This window comes from Rosa chinensis, chromosome 7 (assembly GCF_002994745.2).
Source record: "Rosa chinensis cultivar Old Blush chromosome 7, RchiOBHm-V2, whole genome shotgun sequence".
In the NCBI taxonomy this organism is placed as follows: domain Eukaryota; kingdom Viridiplantae; phylum Streptophyta; class Magnoliopsida; order Rosales; family Rosaceae; genus Rosa; species Rosa chinensis.
Window position 1 is genome coordinate 58,255,669 of NC_037094.1, and position 21,503 is coordinate 58,277,171.

The following is a 21,503-nucleotide window of genomic DNA, read 5'->3' on the forward strand; positions in this document are numbered from 1 at the left end:
AACTATTCATGCTAGAACTAAAACGTGTCCAGCTCATGAGTTAAAGCTAATAAGATAATGGACCAAAAGCAAAGAAAGTCAGGAATGAACAGTAATTGATCCTAACAGGTTTATAATGTCATGTTGATGTTAGCAATACAGGTCTTTGGAGAATAAAATAGTAATTAGATACTATAAAAATTTATGATGAAATTTCTTATTGACTATTAATTTCAGCCAGTCTTTCCACTATTTTGATAATAAATTGTTAATATTTTCACTCTCCGGTCTTCATTTTAAATATCTTCCGTTCGTGAGCAAAGTTTTTGTTGGATCAATATCACAAGTATGTGATGATGTTAGAAAATCGTAATGCTCTACCATAGTATTTCACACACCACTCATGACTATGTATGATGGTGTCTAAGCTAACTTATAAAACACTCGACAAGCCCAACACGTCTACAGTAGTAGTGACGACTGAGTAAAGACATCGCACCAGAAAGAACCCTTCATTTCTAAGTTTGAAGCCAAATGATCGTTTGTCGATAAGAAAATGGAACTATATATAGCTAACCCATTATGACTTGCAGAAAAGTAATTGTATTCGGCCTCCAAATCCACACTAACATTTCAAAGGGAGTCCTCACAATTGCAATGTCGTCCCAAGCTGTGCAATTGCATATTCAGGATCATCATGTAAGTCATATATGCTGTAATTACTTGTTTTCTTTTTTTTCTTTTTTCATGAGACCTGTCTGTATATGACAATAATCATATACACAGTAACAAAATAGCGAAAGGTTATGCAGTAAATGGGTATACACTGTTGATTGTAGTAACTGTTTGAGTTACTTTTCTACCTTTGGTCGTGGTTACTTGCATGATATGTATCAATCGTGAGGAGAATTGGTCAATTGGGTACTGAGTTCTGAAGGACTTGTAGTGAATTTCGTATAAGAGGATTAATTACTGTGATTTGCAAATGTGATAGAGGATAACTTTTGGTTGCTCTGGCACAACTTAAGTACCTAACTCTGGTTGTTTCACAAGATTTCACAAGAAAAGCTACAGAGCTGCCAGCCTCCTCGTTGGGTGTTTAGTAGGGAAAGAGTTGGCATTTAAAACTAAAGGATCAAAAGCTCGAATGTTCGAGTATGTTGTTTTATAGAGGAAAAAAAATTGGGAAAAGAGAATTTTAAATCCTGGTTAAAATTTTAAAATTAAATACTATAATATAAGGATAAAATAATAAAATTGACAAGAAAGTCTTTTGTTTTTTTTTAATTCTACATTTGAGTGTAATAAAAAATTTTACTAAACTTAAAGAAAATTCAACAAAATATCAATTTCTCCTCACGTTTTCGCCACAAGTTAAATCCAACTAAAATTTTTCCCTATAACTCTTATAAAGCCCAAGCTTTTTTGTTATATTTTTCTGACCATTTTATCCTTAAATCTTCCCATCTTCTTCTCCTCTCTCTCTCTCGCTCTCTCTCTCAACTCTCCAAACTTCTGCAATCTCTCCAATGGAGTCCACGGTAAGCCTTGAACAATCACCCACATCCCAACCTATTACACAAAATTTTCTTAAGGGTCAGGATATCTGCCTCTGTGTTTTTTTTCAGTAAGGGTTAGATAATGTTTCTTGAGGGTCAGAAAATTTGCCTTTTTTTTTTCCGGAGGGTCAAGAACTTTTTGTAAGTAAAAGTTGGGAGCCATTTTTTTTTCTTTTCCCTGAGGGTTAAGAAATTTTTGTTAGTATAAATCGGAAGCCTCTGTGTCTTTTTTTTAGAGTCGTGAAAATTTTTTGAGGGTTAGTAAATTTTTTTTTGAGAGCAAGATAAAGTCTATATATATATATATATAGAGAGAGAGAGAGAGAGAGAGAGAGAGAGAGAGCATGTGTGTAAATTTGTTTTGAGGTAGTTGAAGTGTAATATTGTAATTTTTTTTATATCAATTTTGGGTTAGTGTTCTATGGGAGACTTTTTTTTTTGGCAACTTGAGGGATTTTGTTTTGGACACTCAACTTGTGGGAAAAATATTGGGGGACTTTGTCCTTATGGGTCAAGGACCCTAATTAAACTAGCGGGGTGTGGGGAGATATGAAATAGCAGAGAGTTTTATTTTATTTTATTAGGGGATAGGGTGTTTCTTTCCTCTATGTTTTATTTTATTTTATTTTTATTTTTATTACATTTATGAATATACTAAATTTGTTATTTAAAGCTTACCAACATTTCTGGGTAATAATTCTAAAAACCTTCAGTTATGAAGAGCAAGTACTATCCTATCAATAATATTCACTTAACTTGTGGGAAAATATTGGGGGACTTTTGTCCTTATGGTCAAGGACCCTAATTAAACTAGTAGGGTGTGGGGAGATAAGAAATAGCCTTTCTTTCTTTTTGGTGTTACGGTGTTTCTTTCCTCCATGTTTTTTTTTTGTTTTTATTTATATTACATTTATGGATATACTAAATTTGTTTTTTTAAGCTTACTAACATTTCCGGGTTTCAGTTATGAAGGGCAAGCTCTATTCTCTCAATAATATTATAGATTGATAATGAAATTTAATAAAACTCCAATATAAATACGCTATCCTTTTTTTTTTTTTTTTTAATAAACTATCATAAAGGTTATCATTAATATAAAATTAAGGTCAGAATGACAATTACATATTTTTCCACTACCATCTATAGATAGACAAGAAGTTGCGATAAACACACCACGGTGATACATAAGATAAACCATTCATTTGACATGTCATGCTCAATTAAACAAAGTAAACCCATTCAACTATGAACTAGTGCATAATAATTGGCTAAGGTAAACAAACTTAAATAAAACCTAACTCTAAAGAGTTGACCCACTTCCTATGAGGCCGAAGATAACGCCCGAAGGCCCCATTCTAGCCCCAAAGATAGCAAACTAGCTCAATAGGCCCAGACAAAACTGACTGTATCATCAACCAAACTGGCACCGTGGGAGTGCTGATGCGATGGCGGCCAAGATCGGACTCGGGCAACTCGGGCCATGTGGACCGACATTCAGCCAAATCCATGTTGAATCTCTTTGGATCAATATCGAGGCCTCCCTTGGAAGCCGAACTGGTGTCGTAGGGATGTCTGACGCTGTGCCTGGCGGTTCCCAAATAGTAGTAGCGTCAAGCTTGATGACCTCAGTGAAGAGGGTAATGGCGACATTGAAGTCGCCAGCAGAGTGAAATGCTTTAATTGCTCTTGGCTTTGGCTTCGTTGGCCATAACATCCCGATATCTGGAGAGTTGCAATACCGCCGACCACATTGATTTGAACACCCAAGCCCTTGGCACCTACGCAACTGTTAGCAACCATCTTTTTTGGCATCGTTTGCAACTCTGGCAACTGCAATCCTGGCCAAGGCTGAAACCAGCCTGATGTCGACAAATAACTTGTAGAGTCGCAAAGCTTCCGCCATCTAACATCACTGCTAGCAGTAGCAAGATTAGAGCAATCAGAACCCAGTTAATGAAGGTCAACTAAGCCTGATTCCTTCCCACTTAAAATTTTCAGCATAGAAAACACAATTTGCCATGGAGCCCAAGGCTGAACCACCGCGCAAAGGCGGCGCTAGAAATTTCAAGAGAATCCGCTCTCGGAGTCTCAATTGACATGTTAAACATCCTTTTAAAAAACAATATGTTATACTTTTATTTTTAAGAATATAAATTGTATGTTGGCTCTCATACGTTCTAGATGTGTGGTGGTTGAATTTTCAATTATGCACTTAGTTAAGCATTTTTCTATCTTTACCAAAAAGTAACCAAAGTTTTCAACAGTTGTTAGTGATGCTCGAAAAAGACCAATCCCAAGAACAACTCAAATATCAATCGAAACATAATACAAAAAAAAAAAAAAAAAAGGCTCAATCTAGTGATACTCGAATTTCTCTTTGCACATTAGGAAATTTGGATATTTATACCCCTATTATTCTTCACAGATGACCCATCAACAATTCCTCAAAGTTGAGTCTTCCGTATCCCTCTGAATTAGGAACAAATATCTTATTGTTCTAGTGAGAACCACTGCCAAGATCACTCAGGTACCTGTCAACTCGGCTTCTATAGCTATTGTGATGTAACGTCCATATGGCATGTTATCCTTCCTTTCTTCGGTCATTGGAGAAGACAGGATCTTTGGAAATCAACGATCCACTATAAGCTTAAGAGAGAGGTCTCCCAGAATGCCACGCTAGACACACATGCCACTTAATGGCTCCACTAGCCTATTTCATCTTAGCTTCTCTTTGGAATTTGTTACTAACTTCAACTGGTCGACTAGGCTAACGACATTGCTGATGCTGACGATGTTTAGGAAAAGAATACTAATATATATGATTCAAAAGACTCAATTACTTCTGATGAGAACATTGAGTACTCCGCCTATATATCAATATAATGTTAGTGTTGGTCTTGTGGGTAATAACACGAAAATTTTAGTTTGTTCCAATATCTTATATATTTACGGATAGAGTGAAGTGAATTAATAGTTTTGGTTTCCATTGGATTAGATACAAAATCTGATACTTTCTTAAGTTATGGTATCACACAAAACTAGTCTAATCGCCATCATGGTACTTTTATTCAGGTTCTTAGTCATAAGTCATAACCTAGCTATAGGCATGGAGAATGGACATACAACAAAATTTCTATGATGTTAATAGTTTTCTTTTTTTTCTTAGGAAAATAGTCTCGGGTTAGAGAAATTTTAAATACACACCCCCAATTACTTAATACACACCCCATTCTCAATACACCACTCATTTAATTTACCATTATAATATTTTACTAAATACACAACCCAAAAGTACCTAAAATACCCTTAATCTCAAAAATCATGAAATTTTCTATTATTTGACTATATTAAGGCTACTATTTAGTATGATCAATATAGGTTGCATGACGTTTTGTAAATGCCCATGTTGAATTATTGATTACTTGTGTTAAATATCGGGAAATCCTTAAAGATTTATTACTGTTCCCTTCAAATCCCTTCAAATCTTTAAACATGAGAATAATAAACAAGATGAAGAACACACACCTCAACAATGTGTTTGGATGAAGGAAAAAGAGATGATATTTAAAATGAAAATAAGCAATTCATAACTTCCTAACTTGAATTATCTCATTTGACATTCTATACTTGGAAATTATGAATTTCTCTATGGAAAGAAATGAATGAATTGATTGTCCGAATTCTTCACTTCAATTTCCATCAAAATATGTATCATTTTGAATTTCCTTACAAAAGTTTACTTTTCTTACTTTATTAGTTTCCAAAACAAGGTCATTTTCATTTTCAATATTTTAACTTGTTTTAAATCTTCTTAATTTATTACACATTTGAAATTCTGAATAAATACAACCAAACAATGGAAATTGCAATTTATGAAATTCTAATTGATGGAGTGGTAGATTCCATCGTTTTAAAATTTCTCAAGAATTTATAATTATTTCATCCAAACACGACATAATTGAAGATTGTTGAGCGAGGTCTTAAGAATCCATGTCATTGGTCGAAATTGATATGATGAAGTGTGGAAAAGAAAGATGTATTACAGCGTCCAGGGTTTAGAAGAAGAGACGTAAAAAAGAATATAGGCGTGATTCAATTTTGTTTCTTCTTCTAATATATAGATGTCTGTTTTGGATATTTAACCTACCTATAAAATTTGATTTGAAATATAAAATAATAGAGATGTGTATTAAGTAATTAGGGGTGTGTATTTAAAATTTCTCCTTGGATTATTTTTAGGATCATTTATTTAGGGAAGTGAAATCCACACTCCCACTTTCATTAATAGCTCTTAATTTAGACATAAGTATTTCCCAAATTCAATTTATTAATGCTATTTTTTTTTTTATGAAATTGATCAATTTGGAAAGAAAAGTTAACGTCTATTTCTTGACACATAATTCAATATATTAATGCCATTTGGAAATAAAATTTAATGGAAAGAGTTTAATTAAATGAAGAAAAATATTAGTCAAAGAATCTGTAGACATATCTCTTAAATTAATACATAATTAATAGCTGACATAATTAATAGCTGCTATTTTTTTTTCATCATCATGTAAATGGGTAAAGTTGGTATTGCAATAGTATGATATGGCAAGATATATTATGTGGAATTGAAAATAAAATTTGTATTTACTTACATGGCATAACACGTAAGATTTGAGGCTACAAATCTTAAGCCTCATTGAGCCCCCATATCATTGCCCTTTAAATTAACTAATGGATAACTTGTGTGCTAAATAAATATTATTCAACTAAAATTTGGATTGCTCATCCAACCATTAGTTTGAAAGTTCTCATGAAATTCTTTATTATTTTTGCTCTATTGTTCTGATGGAGTAGTTCTTAATTCAAAGTCCTCACTGGAGTTTCCTGAACTTAGAGTAACATACAATACCCCCATCAATCTTATCTACTGCAATCTCATGTGTCAATTTTTGCTTTTTTTTTTGGTTCTTTTTTCTTTTTCATTATTACCTCTAGAGATTATGGTTTTATATATATATATTTGCCGAAATAATATGGGAAAAGAGGGCGACTTCTCTCGTAATGATATATGCACAAACTGCAGGTTATAATGGATAACGGCATACTCCAAGTTACACTGTCAAAACCAGGTGGAATTGTAACTGGAATACAATATAATGGCATCAACAATTTGCTTGAAGTTCAGAATACAGAAACTAATAGAGGGTACTGCTTCACTTCACCATGTGGCTACTTACCATTCTTATCTTCTTCATTTATGTCTTTATACAAATTTGAACATTGAAGGTATTGGGACCTTGTTTGGAGTGAAGCAGGAAGTGTCGGAACAACCGGAACATTTGATGTGTACGAGCTACACTACTACTCCACGTTAATCTAAAACATTCTCTTCTCTTTTGTATATATGGAGAATATATTGACAAGCAAACTTTGCAAAATGAGTGCACTGTTTAAACAATTGAGGAACATTATTTGGACGGGAGCAAAACTTTGGATAGCTAGGGCTGCTCTACCTAGGCGTTGGCCAATGAAATGGATTTGCAGAGGGTGGGTATGGGAGTTTGGGTATTTATGATGCATAATGAGTGAATAACTTCATTGCTTACTTGCTTAGTCCTACGTAGGGCAGCCCTGTACCGAAGTTTTGCTCTTTAGACGTCCTGTATTTTAGCAGGGCATTCATTTTACACGGGACTAATACATTTATCAGTTTTATATCTTAGAGTATATTTTGCTTAATTGTTTTATCTATTTACAGAATTAAAGGAACAAAGTTCACCGTCATAGTGGAAAACGAGGAACAGGTAGAGATATCATTCACAAGGAACTGGAACCATAAGAACAAGCATGTCCCGCTAAATATAGACAAAAGGTATGATTAATGCCCATATAGTCTTTGTTAAGTATCTCGACGTCTTATGTCGATCGATCGTATTTTATATATATGAATGATAATTATTGATAAATATGATCATATATATTTTCAGGTTTATAATGCTTCGTAATTCGTCAGGCTTCTACTCGTATGCCATCTATGAGCACTTGAAAGAATGGCCTCCTTTTAACCTTCCGCAGACCAGGATAACATTCAAGCTCAGTCAAGAAAAGTAGGTCGCTATATACATTCGACCCTAGCTAATTGACCTTTTCTAAGGAGTAAATAATCGCCTAATCCTCTAATTAGATGAAACAAAACTCAAACATATTCATGAATTATCTCTTTAATCAATTATGTCATGTATAAGTGAATATGTATCATGCAGGTTTCGGTACATGGCCATAGCGGATAACAGGCAAAGATACATGCCGCTTCCGGATGACCGATTACCAGACAGAAGCAAAGTTTTAGATTTTCCAGAGGCAGTTCTTCTTGTCCATCCCATAGAGCCAGAATTTGAGGGAGAGGTACATAATAAAACTTTGCTTAGAATTGACAAGCTGGCTAAATTTATACATGCATGCCTACCGTATGTTATTCTAGTAAATTACAATTATAAGTTTAGGATGAAAACAGTACAAGTACATAGCAAGCTAGGAGAACGTATATATATATTTCGATTAGCCTTCCTCCAAGAGCCACTCATGTATACTACCCTACTAGGGTTCGAATTCTATGGTTAAGCAACAGTTAGGATTTTATTGATTTCCACCCTGGCTTTAGTTAGCTGACGAGAATGGGGTGGTGGATTCTTCACACACAAAATCAACCCCCAACTCGAAAACAGTCAAAACACTCGAGGTCACCGCCGTCGACCTTGAGAGAATAAATCATCAAGAAGCTCAAAAAAAAAAAAAAAATTACACTCAATACACACCCGCACTCAAGGAGCTAAGCCTTGTGGGGTGGGTGAATCGGCAGGTGAAGTAAAAAATTGTATATAAAATAGCTCACGAGATCTATTCTGCTGCAATACACACACTCAATGTAAATTGTAAATTCCAATTCCATTATACAATTGTAGGTCGATGACAAATATCAATACTCCTGCGAGAACCAGAATCTGCAAGTGCATGGTTGGATATGCATGGATCCACCCGTCGGGTTCTGGCAAATAACACCCAGCAATGAGTTCCGATCTGGTGGACCTCTTAAACAGAACCTCACCTCCCATGTTGGCCCAACTTGTCTTGCAGTAAGTTCTTCTTCTTCTTTTGGTATGAATTAATTGCGGTAAGTTCGGTGATAATTATTTCTTTCAGCATAAATTAAGAAAACCCTCGAGTATGCTTAAGATATCAATATAGCATTACAATAGAGAACTGGTCCACAACTACATGGAGCGTTTGAATTGAACCTATAATGTACATCTTCAACTACTGGAGAACTATTTGAATATTGATCGATGGAATTCGTTTTGTTTTCCTAATAAAAGTGCTTGAGTAAAGTTTGCTTCAATTCCAATTAAGCCTGCATTTCAGTATCTGGCCTGTTAAAGAGTCTTGAATGAATAAGCAACCCTGATTTTTTTATATATTGATAAAATGCTACTATATTCAGATGTTTCTCAGTGCTCACTATTCAGGAGAGGACCTTGTGCTAAAGCTCAAACCAGATGAGCCATGGAAGAAGGTGTTTGGCCCTATTTTTATCTATCTTAATTCGGCGCCGGATGCAAAAGACTCGTTGTCACTCTGGGAGGATGCAAAGGCACAGGTTCAAATGCCCATAAATTTTTCTGAATCAACGTCATTAGACAAAGATTATTAACTTGTGGAAATTATATGCTTCTCATTCTTGTTGTTAAGTTTGTAATTTGGACCTTTACTTTAGATGATGACAGAAGTACAAAGTTGGCCGTACGAGTTTCCAGCATCTCATGACTTTCCACCATCAGATCAACGGGGTAATCTTAGTGGCAGAATACGCGTTCAAGATAGGTACTTAACTAAATCACTTTTTCCTTCCCATACCCATTAATCCTTGTTAGGATGTATTATGTTTACCGAATCATCGTTCAGCCATTCTTCGAAGATCATCAATGAAGAATTCAAGCAAATTCAAGATGGTTTATTGACTTATTCATCCAACTCGGATCAAACAATTGGAACAAATATGGATGAACACAATCTTTCGAGAAACCAATGATTGCTATATTAATAGTCAATCATGCACCGGATTTTGGCTATGATGACCTGAAAAGAGGAATGTAAATAATGGGTTGTGTGGATTATAGAGAGCTCCTATATTACTAAACTAGCTGGCCGGCTTCATAATTAAATAATACGCCCAAGCTTATGAATAAGAATAGACGTGTGTGTGTATATCTATTATTTCTTCTTGATAATTGATATCATTTAAAAATTTGCATTAATTGATAAAACTTGTTTGAAGTTCTACTGAATTCTATGCCTGGCAGGTACGTAAGCGATACTTATATACTCGCCAACGGTGCTTACGTGGGCTTGGCACCTCCGGGAGACGCTGGATCATGGCAGAGAGATTGCAAGGTGATAACACACTTGAAAGATGAGATTCTTATTGCCTTGATTGATATACATATAATAGCTTCATAATTGTGATGTTCCTATTCATTTAGATAGTCAATGAAGTCGTATACATGAAAAATTAAGAATCACATGCAGACATACTTTTTTTTTTTTAATCAAATAAGGGATTAGGCGATATTAGTTCCTCAGAAGCAGACGATGTAGAAAGCAAGTCCAACCCTCAATCCCGAAGGAGAAGGGTCTGCCACACTTTGGGAACCCACCGCCCGTCCCCCTATTCATATTTTATTAATAAAACAAAAAAAGGAAAAATACAAAAAAGAGGGGGGTGTGGAATCACACACATCTTTAGACCGAAGCAGGTTGTCGAACCTAATTAGTATTGAATTTTCCAACTCAAACACTAGATAAAGACTACAAATTTACAAACAATACGAAATATCTTCAAACCGAAGGAGGTCGACCCTGTTATATAGTATAGAGTTTTACAAACTCATACATTTAAGACAGGTGATATGTTTACAAACACTGCCACTCTTCTTTCACACGACAAATTAGGAAAAGAAGAAGAAGGGATGACTAGAGAAAAGGAAACTAGTGGATAACACACTAGTATTATATTGAGTTACTTGGCTACGATAATTTGGTGATTGTTTCACACAAATATCGTTCCAAATTTATTCTTTGAACTCCATTTAGACATAATAGTCTACACATTGAATTAACAGAATCTTCAGGATCAAAATTTCAGGAAAATATGTTTCAAGCTTCTTATTAAATGTAAGTAGCAAGTTTGTAGACAATCAGACATTACTATAGCTCAAGTAAAATATAAACGTCAGTTTTCTTTCGCCATATAATCTCTTCCAATTAATATCTCAAATTGTTTATGCTCTACAGGTTCAGTTTGGTTTTTCTATTTGTTGGAACTTGGAAACTAGAAATGATGACACATATATTTTGTATATGTGTAGTCTGTGTATTAGTATCATACATAAAAGGATATACGTCAGATTAATACTATTTTGATGATCCCGTCTCAACCTCAGGTACATGTTAAGACATTAAGCATGGTTTAGTCACATGATCGGTCACACACTCACACTTACATGGTTCAATATTAGATTGTCACATTTCTATGTGTCCATAATGTGGTAAATGTGACCATAGAAAAACCAGAAGAGCTTTATTGGGTTTAGGCACACTAATCACCATATTTTCTGACTAAGTACATAGCCAATTGATGGAAATCATGGGGAATTTCTCCAAGAGCTTCTGCAGATGGTTGTCTGAGCAAGTGTGAGGCACTGGTATCTATTGTGCACTACATGAACGATGAGGTAAGGGGAGGTGAAATGTTTCATATATGCAGACACATATGGAAAGATGCGGAGGTATCAATAGGGTTTGCCAAACATGCAGTTGCTGAGCCTATTGTCTTAAGAATTTTGTTCTTAGATTTACAGACCAAATAGGACGAATCTAAGTAATATTTCTACAACTCCATATATTCCCTTATTGACATGAAGGACGTACCTGCATCCATGAGGTTCACATTCAACCCCTGCGCAGTGAACGTGTTATAAGCTGCTCTATTTTCATCTACTTATTATGGAGCTTTATTTTCATCTACTTATGGAAGAATGTACGTAATGTTTCTGTGACATGCAAACCAACCAATGTGCCCCGGATTTTAGTGCAATGACATGGTGTTCAGCATTTGCCGAATTATGTACTGATCAAAACTGGTCTTTTCCTACTGCATGATCTCCTCATAACTAAGATTAATGTGATGGTGATTTTGGATCCTTGATGAGTTCTTGTGTCATATATGGCATAGAAGTTTATTAGTTTGCCACATCAATCAGTGAAATTAACAAATCCATGGGAAACTTCAAAGACACTGTACTACTATATTACATGACTTATGGCATGGTACTGATTATTGATTGCAAGTATGACTAGCCTGACTTATAATCCCGTTTTCTCTCAAACAAATCAGTACTATACTTGACAATTCTCATTTTCCTTTCTATTAGGGCTACCAGTTCTGGACTAGGGCAGATCAGAATGGTTATTACTCTATAAATGATATACGTGAGGGCAACTACGATCTTTATGCATGGGTTCCTGGTTTTATAGGAGATTATCGATATGATGAAACCATTAACGTAACCGCAGGTTTAATTCTCTTAAATCTACTTGTACTTTTCTTTCCTGGAACTTAAAGGACTTTCTAATCGTAATGTCTCTCGTTTCTTTTCCAAACAAATAGAAGAACTAATAGAGTTGAATCGCAACTAGTCTGATCAATACCTTATGTATTGAGCAGGTTGTGATATTGACATTGGTGATATTGTATATGAACCACCAAGGAGTGGACCAACATTGTGGGAAATTGGCATCCCTGATCGTTCTGCTGCTGAATTTTATGTCCCAGATCCTAATCCAAAGTATATCAATAAGCTATATGTCAACCATCCTGACAGGTTAGCTCAAACTCCATTATATTTATGAACTCTACGGAATCATTTATACAGAGTTAACAGTTTAACACACCAGTCTTCTCGTTTCCTTACGATTGCAGGTTTAGGCAGTATGGTTTATGGGAAAGATATGCAGACTTATATCCTGAGGAGGATTTAGTGTTTACAGTTGGTGTTAGTGATTATACTAGAGACTGGTTCTTTGCTCACGTTACCAGGTCAAGTTCTTTCGACTTCGTCGTTACTATGTCAAAGTTTCATCTTTTGTATTTGAAAGTTTTGGTGTCAGTTGATAAACTTGTAACATTCATGGCCTTAACTTCAAGTTGTTCTGAGAAACAGGAAGAAGGATGATGGCAAGTATCAAAGCACTACGTGGCAAATAAAGTTTCGACTTGACAATGTCAGTCAGACCAAAACATACACACTTCGAATTGCCCTTGCTACTGCAAACGTTGCAGAACTACAGGTGCGTAATTCTAGAGGCACTATATTTTCAGGCCACATTACCTAACCGGCCACAATATGTGGCTGGGAGTTTATGCTTGCTTATTAAAGCTCTAATCTGAATTTATCTTTCTTTTTCAATTAAAGATTCGCGTAAATGATTCCAAGACAGATTCACCTGTATTTACGACCGGTGTGATCGGACACGACAACACAATTTGCAGACATGGAATTCATGGTCTCTACCGGCTGTATACAATAGACGTACCCGGCACATTGCTTGTGGAAGGAGACAACATAGTGTTTCTAACCCAAGCAATGAGCACCAGCCCTTTCCAGGGACTCATGTATGACTATATCCGTTTAGAAGGTCCATCAACTTCTATTTCTACCTGAGCTATTTGTCCTCTAAGAATGATAAGATAAATTTTAATATTGTAACACCATAAGCAGTTGGTTTATGCATTCTACCCGTGAAAATTCACATTGAAGTGTGTGAATATAGATTATTCTACATCTACCAATGCGCTATTATATACATTATAGTAATAAACCAGATGAAAGAGAACATTGAACTTTAAAATATAAATATCATTAAAATGTATTGCACCCGTACTGCAATAGAAGGCTTCAGGGTGTCTGAGAAATGAGAATTACACTGATTTGTTGAGTCTGTTTTTGGTATCCTCGGCTGCATCAGTAGCTTCAACTTGCATTTTGGCAGTTACTAGGTCTGCTTCTGCTGCTTCTTTCTCATTTCTTGCCGTCAACTTCTTGGCCTGCTTCCAAAAATGACCAAATCAACAATGGAACCCAGAAAAACATGCCTAACAAATAGAGAACCTGCTTCCAGAAATAACCAAATTTACAATGTAACCCAGAAGACATGCCTAACATAGAGAGAACCTGCTTCCAAAAACAATGATAACAATGTAACACAGAGAACATGCCTAACATTTAGAGATTAAGTACATCATCAAAACACATGCCTAACATAAAGAGACCCAACATACATCAAAATATCAAATTGTAACTTGGAAGAAAAAGGAATGAACCTGACGTGAATCGAACACGCAACCTTCTGATCTGGAGTCAGACGCGCTACCATTGCGCCACAGATCCAATTATTAATCTTAGTCTTTAAAGAAATCAAGACCTCATAATCTTAGAAGATTTCAAAGTGAAATGCTTCCCTACAGATTCACATAGAAAATATTCCCATCCAATCAATTAATCCATCAGCACCCATTTTTCATTGCGTCCTAAAACTCCTAATAGTCAAGTATTTTATTTCTCTGCTTTTTTTTCTTTTCTTCCTCAAGTTGCATGGTCTAAGTGGGCAGCTATAACGTCATGCACTAGATTGAGAACGTTATTCGACCCAAAAGAAAGAAAAAGAATGTTATTAACCAAGAAAAACAGGAAAGCTACGAAATGGGGGTTACCTGACCAACAAAGAAGGCCTTGACATAGCGATAACCCTCTTGCAACGAAACTGTGAAGGCTATGCATTCCGTCTTCATGCGAGACATACCAGAAATCTCTGCTTGCTTTCTATCAGTCCTGTCGTCCATGGTGCCTGGATTTGCAGTACTACTTGACTAGAGGGAACTAATTGCCTTTTGTTTAAGATAGCTGAGGCTGGAGTCCAACACGTTTTGTAGCTTTGGGTCAGAGTCAAGAATGCGTGGCGATTAGATAAAGCATCCACGTTTTGGTTTTACAGAGTACTGAGTAACTACCATGCGTCATTAGTTATACCAAAAATAAATAAATAGATAAATTAAAGTGACAAAAATGAGTTTGCCATACAAAAATAGGCATTCTGATGTTTCCTGTTACTAGTCTAAGAGTTGGCTTCTTCCATTTAGTTTGATTAATTGTGGTTTAATAGCTTAACAGACCTACAGAAGGAATTTCTTAATTGTTTCTTCATTTTGTTTGTCTGAAAAACAAATTTAAGAATGTTTATTCATTACATTACTTTATAGGGTTTGTTAAGAATGCTGGTGCGTTGGGTTTTTCTTGATTTTGAATATTGGTTAATGGAGATTTTATAGAAAATAGCACCAACGTGCACCTACATCAACATGAATGGACACTTATCGGAAAATAAAATAAAATGAATGGACGGCTGGATAACATTAAGTAAATTTTTTTGTTATTAAAAGAAAAAATGATTACAAATATTAAAGGCCGAGATTGTCTAATAGGTACTGGTTCACTTGTATTACCGATGCATAGAAGAATTTTTTTTGTTCACTTTTTGTTGTTAACAAAGAAAAAGAAAAAGATGATTACAAATAGTAAAGGCTGAGATTGTCTAATAGATGTTGGTTCACTTGTATTATCAATGCATAGAAGAATTTTCGGGTTTTATATATATTCTTGTTTTTTTTTTTTTTGAAGTAAAGATGAAATTGTATTAATGAATTATACGATTACAATCGTACTGTAGGGCATCCAGAACACACTCTGGAGCTTGAGAAAACCATTCCATATGAATGTCAGAATCAAAACCAAATCCTGCTAGTCTATGAGCAACATGATTAGCAATCCTATAAGTATGATGAACACCTATAGAAAGCAAATCACCTAGCAATTCTTGAATTTCTTCAACAATGATTCCCAAAGTAGAGAAGTCATGATCCTCTGCAGTCACAGCCGTCACAACCTCTAAGCAATCACTCATTATAGCAACATTAGACACCTAGAGCCTGAATAAGCTCCAGCCCAGATTTAATAGCAAGCAACTCAGCATGGTAGGCAAAGGACGCATTAGTCACTCTATAAGCAAAGACTGCAATGAACTCACCCTTCTCATTACGCAGTACACCGCCAATGCCTCCATGTTGTAGAGAAGAAACATAAGCACCATCAACATTCATGCACAATAAGCCACTCATGGGAGGGGACCAATGTACTCTAGCTTTCGTCCTCCTATCGGTTCCCATAGTTGTATCCCTATTAGCCTGAAGGAACTCTTCATACCAAGCCATTGTACAAGCAACAATTGTAGAAGCGTTTTTAGCATTATCATTCCACAATTTATCATTCCTATTCTTCCAAAGACCTCATAAAAGCATTAACAGGTTAGACAAATTTTCAGAGGAAAGAGTAGATGCTTGCTCAAGTAACCATTCCTTAAAGATAAAAGAATGAGTAATAGGAACCTGAATTGAAAAAGGAGGAGCAGTAAGGATTTCCTGCGCAGTAGGGCACCCACATAACATATGTCCAACACTCTCAACCTGGTGACGGCAAAGCAGGCACCCCATATCACCAGTATAACACTTCTTACTCAAACTCTCTCTAGTTGGTAACACATTATGACAAGCTCGCCAGATACATATAGAGACCTTCCCAGGGATCTTAGCTTTCCAAAGTGACTTCCAAAGAATACTAAAAGGATCACCAAGAGAGGAGGAAGCAAAGACATCCCCATCACCACCTCCTGAGCTACATAGTAGGCAATTTTAGAAGAAAACTTACCCTGCTTCCCAAGTTTCCAGCTCAAACGATCGCTTCTATTTCTATGACTGAGAGGAACACACAAGATAGCATCAACAACTTCTTGAGAGAATAGACGTTGCAGAACATCAACCCTCTAACTTTTCGTATCTGCATCAATCAAGGAAGAGACTAGCTCAATATTACAAGAAGCCGGTTTACAGAGTTGATGAGGAGAAACAGTTGGAATCCACTGATCACTCTAAACATGAATAGATGAGCCATTACCAACCTGCCAAAATAATCCAGCCTGAAGGACAATTCTAGCTTCCATAATGCTTCTCCATGCATACGAGGGGAAATCCCCCATATCTGCATCCAAAAAAGAACCATTCGGAAAATACCTAGCCTTGAGCAAACGAGACAACAAGGAATTAGGATTAGTGATTAACCTCCATCCCTGTTTTGCAAGCAGAGAAAAATTTTGAGCATGCAGATTCTTGAAACCTAAACCTCCTTCACTTTTAGACAGGCACATCCTATCCCATGACCGCCAGTGAATTTTGCGATTACAATCTGATCCTCCCCAAAAAAATTGAGCACAAAGTTGGTGGAGATCATCACAAAGACCTTTAGGAAGCATATAACAACTCATAACATACGTTGGAATAACTTGAGCCACTGCCTTAATCAGAATCTCCTTCCCCGCAGAACTCAGGATTTTTGTGCACCAACTGATCAGCTTCTTAGTTAATCTTTCCTTAAGATAAGAAAAAATTGCCACTTTTGATTTTCCCACATGAAGTGGAAGCCCTAGATATCTGCCATAGTCCTCCACACACTGTACCCCTAAAATAGAAGCTAAACTAGCTTTAGTATCTGGATGCACATTCCTGCTAAAGACAACACTGCTCTTCTCTAAATTAATCCTTTGGCCAGAAGCATGCTCATACACATTCAAAATAGACTTGAATGTAGAGCATTCCACCACAGAGGCTTCTCCAAATATAAAGCTATCATCGGCAAATAGCAAATGATGAATAGTTGGGGCTTGAGGACTCATCTTTAGCCCCTTCAGTGAACCCTGGGATACTACATGAGAAATAAGGGACGAGAGACCTTCAACACTCAAAATGAATAAGTATGGAGAAAGAGGGTCCCCCTGCCTAATGCCTCTAGAGGGAGTAATATAACTTGTAGGTTTACCATGTAGCAGAATAGAATAACGCACTGGTCTAATAGAACAAAGAATAGTGTCAATCCACTTTTGTGCAAACCCCATTTTAGATAAAATAGAGATCAAGAAAGTCCACTCCAATCTATCGTATGCTTTACTTATATCTAACTTAAGGGAGAAGAAACCCTCATTCTGATGTTGGAGTTTATGCAGAAAATGAGAAACTTCATATGCAACAAGAGTGTTATCAGATATCAAACGGCTAGGAACAAAAGCACTTTGAAGAGGAGAGATAATAGAAGGCAATAATACTTTCAATCTGTTAGCAAGCACCTTAGAAGCAATTTTATACACCACATTGCAAAGGGCTATAGGCCTGAAATCAGCTGCAATTTTAGGCTCTTTAATTTTAGGAATAAGAGTCAAATGAGTAAAATTGCTCTCAGAATCCAGAAGACCTGTGTTTAAAAAAGTCCTCACAGCTAAACACACATCAAATTGAACAATTGCCCAATGCTTTTGGAAAAAAGCAGGAGACATACAGGTCCAGGTGATTTTGATGGATGCATCTGGAATAAAGCCTTCTTGATTTCCTCGTTTCAATATGGTGCTAATAGAGAAGAGTTCATATCATTATCAATATAGGGATGAATCTGTTCAAGAACTACTGCCAGAGCTGCAGGATCAGAACCCTCAAAGTGAAAAATATTTTCATAGTAATCAATAAACACTAAAGCCACTTGTGCAGGGTCAGTTTGCCATTGTCCTCCCAAATAAGTGATACTTACCACCTTATTGCGACTGTGTCTGTTAGACGCTTTCCTGTGGAAAAAGGCTGAATTACGATCACCTTCTTTCAACCATAGCACCCTTGACCTTTGACGCCAATAAGCTTCATCTAAAGATAGAAGTTCATTATATCTAAATTGGAGAGTTTTTTGCTGCTCAAAATGAATAGGATCATAAGGGAATTTCATCAACATATCCATCTTAGATTGCAAGAGATGCATTTCTGTTTTCCTCTGCCGAAATGTTCCTACATCCCATTCCATTAACAACCTGCCCGTTGAACCAATTTTCAACCCAACTTGCTTCATAGGTTCACCAACAGAGGGAATGGACCATCCCTTCTGAATAACAGTAGCGCAATCGCCATGTTGCATCCACATATTCTCAAACCGAAAGCGCTTGAGTCTTCGCACTTTGACAACCGGTGCAGCAGCTATCTCCACCACAAAGGGATTGTGATCTGACCTATTAGGAGGTAGTGTAATAACCCTAGAGTATGGGTAAGTAGCACACCAATCTTGTGTGCAACAACCACGGTCCAACCTTTCCTTAGTGAACCGATTAAACCAAGTAAAACGAGAGCCCACAAACCCCATATCCTCCAAATTACAATTGGCCAAGGCTTCCCTGAACCGCGTCATCATTGCAGCGTTCCGTGGTGGACTACCGGATTTATCAGCCGCACACAAAATCTCATTAAAATCGCCGGCTATTAACCATGGCAGATTCACTTGTGCTGCCAGAGTACGAAGCAAGTCCCAAGTTTGAACCCTATCACCATGCCTTGAAAAACCGTAGATGCCTGTGAATCGCCAAACTCCAGCAACACCAGGAAACCCTATCTCAACATCAATGTGATGTGCAGAATAGGTACGAAGGCTCACCTTCAATTCCGAAGACTAGAATAAAGCCAAACCTCTTGAGCCATCCTTTTTTGGGAAGCTAATGCAGCCAGAGAAGCCCATTTCAACTCGCAGGTCCTCCGTCAGCCTTGGTCCGGCAAGAGTTTCAGAGACAAAAACTAGACTAGGGTTGACATGACGTACCAGAGCGACCAAAGCACTCTGCGTTTCTGTGTTAACCAGTCCTCGACAGTTCCAGTTGAGTACTTTGAATGGCAGCATCGCAGCAGGGAGACAAAACAAAGAGCAGAAACCAACCACCGCGATACCGACGTAGGAGCAAAGAAACCGCAGCACACCAAATACAATGAACAGCAGATTGGGTGAAGACTAGACGTCTGATAAACGGACAACAGAAGCTGCCGGTATAGGCCTGCGATCACCGGTGGTTGGAGCCGCAAAAATCCACGGGCGGAAACCCGACTTAGGTTTTTTCTGGAGATCTCTCGGGTTTTATATTCTTGTTAAATTAGAATGAAGATGGGAAAATGGCAATTACACATTAATTGTTGAAATGACAAATTAAATATGCAATTGGCAATTATGAGAGCAATGCTTTAGTTTTTTTTTGTTTTTTTTTATTTTTAAGGATATTGATATCATTATATTCAATAGCTGTTAGAACAGGTTAGAGTATAACATGTATTTGAATAGGATAACAGACAATAATCCTGAAACTCTATCAAGCAAATGCAACTCATTACAAATCTGCTGTACAATTGCATCTTGCTTTCATTGTAATCCACATGGAAAAATTATAGGGCTCTTGACTATTTATCCAATTTGGGCCCAACAAATGCTCACTTACTCCACCAAAAGATTTATGTGCACACTTACCAAATTTAAATGTAAAAAGACAAGTCAGCCCTTTAAATAATTAAAAAGTCATTGAAGATCTCGCCGGAATCCGATCACCGGAGGTTTCCAAAGAGGTCGCCGGTGACTTTTATTACCCCCAATAAATTTTTATAAAGTTTATTGGGGGGCAATAAAATGTTTATTGGGTATTGTTGGGGCAATAAGTTTATTAGAGGACAATAAAATAGGACGCGGGACTCCGGTGACTGATCCGAAGGTTGTCGGAAGTTTGCAAAGAGGTAGCCGGAGACTTTTATTAACCCCCAGTAAATTTTTATCGGGGGCAATAAAGTTTATTGGGGGACAATAAAAAGTTTATTGGGCATTATTGGGGGTAATAAAAAATTTATTGGGAGGCAATAAAACCAGACACCGGTCACCAGATTCCGGCAGCTGGTGATCGGATTCCCGCAGCCGGTGATCGGATTCCCGCGGCTGGTGACCGAAGTTCTGCTACCTGTGACAGAATTTTGGCGGATAGTGACTAAAGTCCGGAGGCCGGCGACCGGAGTCTGGTGAAGTCTCTCTCTCTCTCTCTAAGTGACAAAGGGAGAGAGGGCAAAATTGTTCCAAAAAAAAAAAAAATTAATTAAAAAAAAAACTTAATTTGGTATTTGGTAAAAAATATGTAATTTGTTGGGTAAGTGGGCAATCTTATAAGATGTTTGCGTAAATGGGGTTAGTGTAGCTTAAATTTGGGTAAATTGACATTTTCCCAAAATTATAGTGTTGAACTTTAGAATGTCTAGTTTAATCCTTTTGGAGTATAAATTCAGTATATTTTGGAATGGAAATGAATTGATTGAAGCTTGATATTGTGAATAATTATGGGTTTTATTGAAATTAAATGTTAATGGGTTGGATGTGTACTTCTGAGAAACAAATACATTTATTGTTTAGCTGTAATTGTTTGTAAAATAATTGTACTTGTTTGTTATTCAATTGTGCAGTAAATTACAAAAGAAAATTCTTCTATATAATACATCATTGTGTTATGGAAGTAATATTATGAGCCTAAGATGAACAATTAAGGAATCCTGATGAAGAAGCATGGGTTTTCTCCGCACATTGGTTTTTGGAACAGCCTCCTGCTTTTTTCACCTTCTTGTGAGTGTGATGGTTGTTTCGTTTGGCATCTAGCATACATGTGCAGGCTTTTGTCTACTCAGTCTCCTCGACATCATTCTCCATGGAGGGATGTTAAGCATGGATGTGGGTCTCTCCGGGAGTGGAGATGAGAGGTGGCGCATCGTGCTGGCGTTTTTCATTCATTGGGCTGAAATTGGATAGATCAGAATATGTTTTTTTGGCTAGATTAAGGTGATGGTGGTCGTGGAGGTTCTGCCGAACGACGTAGGCTTTTATGGTTCTTGATTTCAAATGCAAGGGCCCTAAGCTCTGTTAATGGCGGAGCTGA

The 21,503-nt window shown here is 36.7% G+C and overlaps 2 protein-coding genes and 1 non-coding gene across 4 annotated transcripts; 1 reads left to right on the forward strand and 2 right to left on the reverse strand.

The window, feature by feature from the left end:
- Positions 1–559: 559 nt before the first annotated feature.
- LOC112175736 (probable rhamnogalacturonate lyase B) lies at positions 560–13,423 on the forward strand. Of its 2 annotated transcripts, XM_024313465.2 has the most exons (15): positions 560–678; positions 6,613–6,734; positions 6,816–6,875; positions 7,288–7,401; positions 7,517–7,636; positions 7,793–7,934; positions 8,492–8,662; positions 9,028–9,183; positions 9,301–9,407; positions 9,887–9,977; positions 12,017–12,158; positions 12,310–12,466; positions 12,565–12,681; positions 12,806–12,932; positions 13,058–13,423. In XM_024313465.2, the coding sequence occupies exons 1-15, from the start codon at positions 562–564 to the stop codon at positions 13,304–13,306; spliced, it is 1,992 nt and encodes a 663-aa protein (XP_024169233.2). In that variant the 5' UTR covers positions 560–561; the 3' UTR covers positions 13,307–13,423. The 2 variants fall into 2 exon arrangements, with proteins under 2 accessions (XP_024169233.2, XP_024169234.2); XM_024313466.2 differs by lacking the exon at positions 6,816–6,875.
- Positions 13,424–13,480: 57 nt separating this feature from the next.
- Positions 13,481–14,543, reverse strand: LOC112175738. The gene is made up of 2 exons (XM_024313467.2): positions 14,356–14,543; positions 13,481–13,689 (listed from the first exon to the last, which is right to left on the reverse strand). The coding sequence occupies exons 1-2, from the start codon at positions 14,482–14,484 to the stop codon at positions 13,564–13,566; spliced, it is 255 nt and encodes an 84-aa protein (XP_024169235.1). The 5' UTR covers positions 14,485–14,543; the 3' UTR covers positions 13,481–13,563.
- Positions 13,961–14,032, reverse strand: TRNAW-CCA. The gene has a single exon. It is a non-coding gene; the product is annotated as a tRNA-Trp (tRNA).
- Positions 14,544–21,503: the final 6,960 nt, after the last annotated feature.

Excerpts from the sequence above, each read along its gene's own strand:
- LOC112175736 (XM_024313465.2), top strand. The coding sequence starts at position 562 with ATGACTTGCAGAAAAGTAATTGTATTCGGCCTCCAAATCCACACTAAC. Across the intron at positions 7,935-8,491 it reads AGCCAGAATTTGAGGGAGAG|GTCGATGACAAATATCAATA; the intron begins GTACATAATAAA and ends ATACAATTGTAG. Across the intron at positions 12,467-12,564 it reads TATGTCAACCATCCTGACAG|GTTTAGGCAGTATGGTTTAT; the intron begins GTTAGCTCAAAC and ends TTACGATTGCAG.
- LOC112175738 (XM_024313467.2), bottom strand. The coding sequence starts at position 14,484 with ATGGACGACAGGACTGATAGAAAGCAAGCAGAGATTTCTGGTATGTCT. Across the intron at positions 13,690-14,355 it reads AGGCCTTCTTTGTTGGTCAG|GCCAAGAAGTTGACGGCAAG; the intron begins GTAACCCCCATT and ends TTTTGGAAGCAG.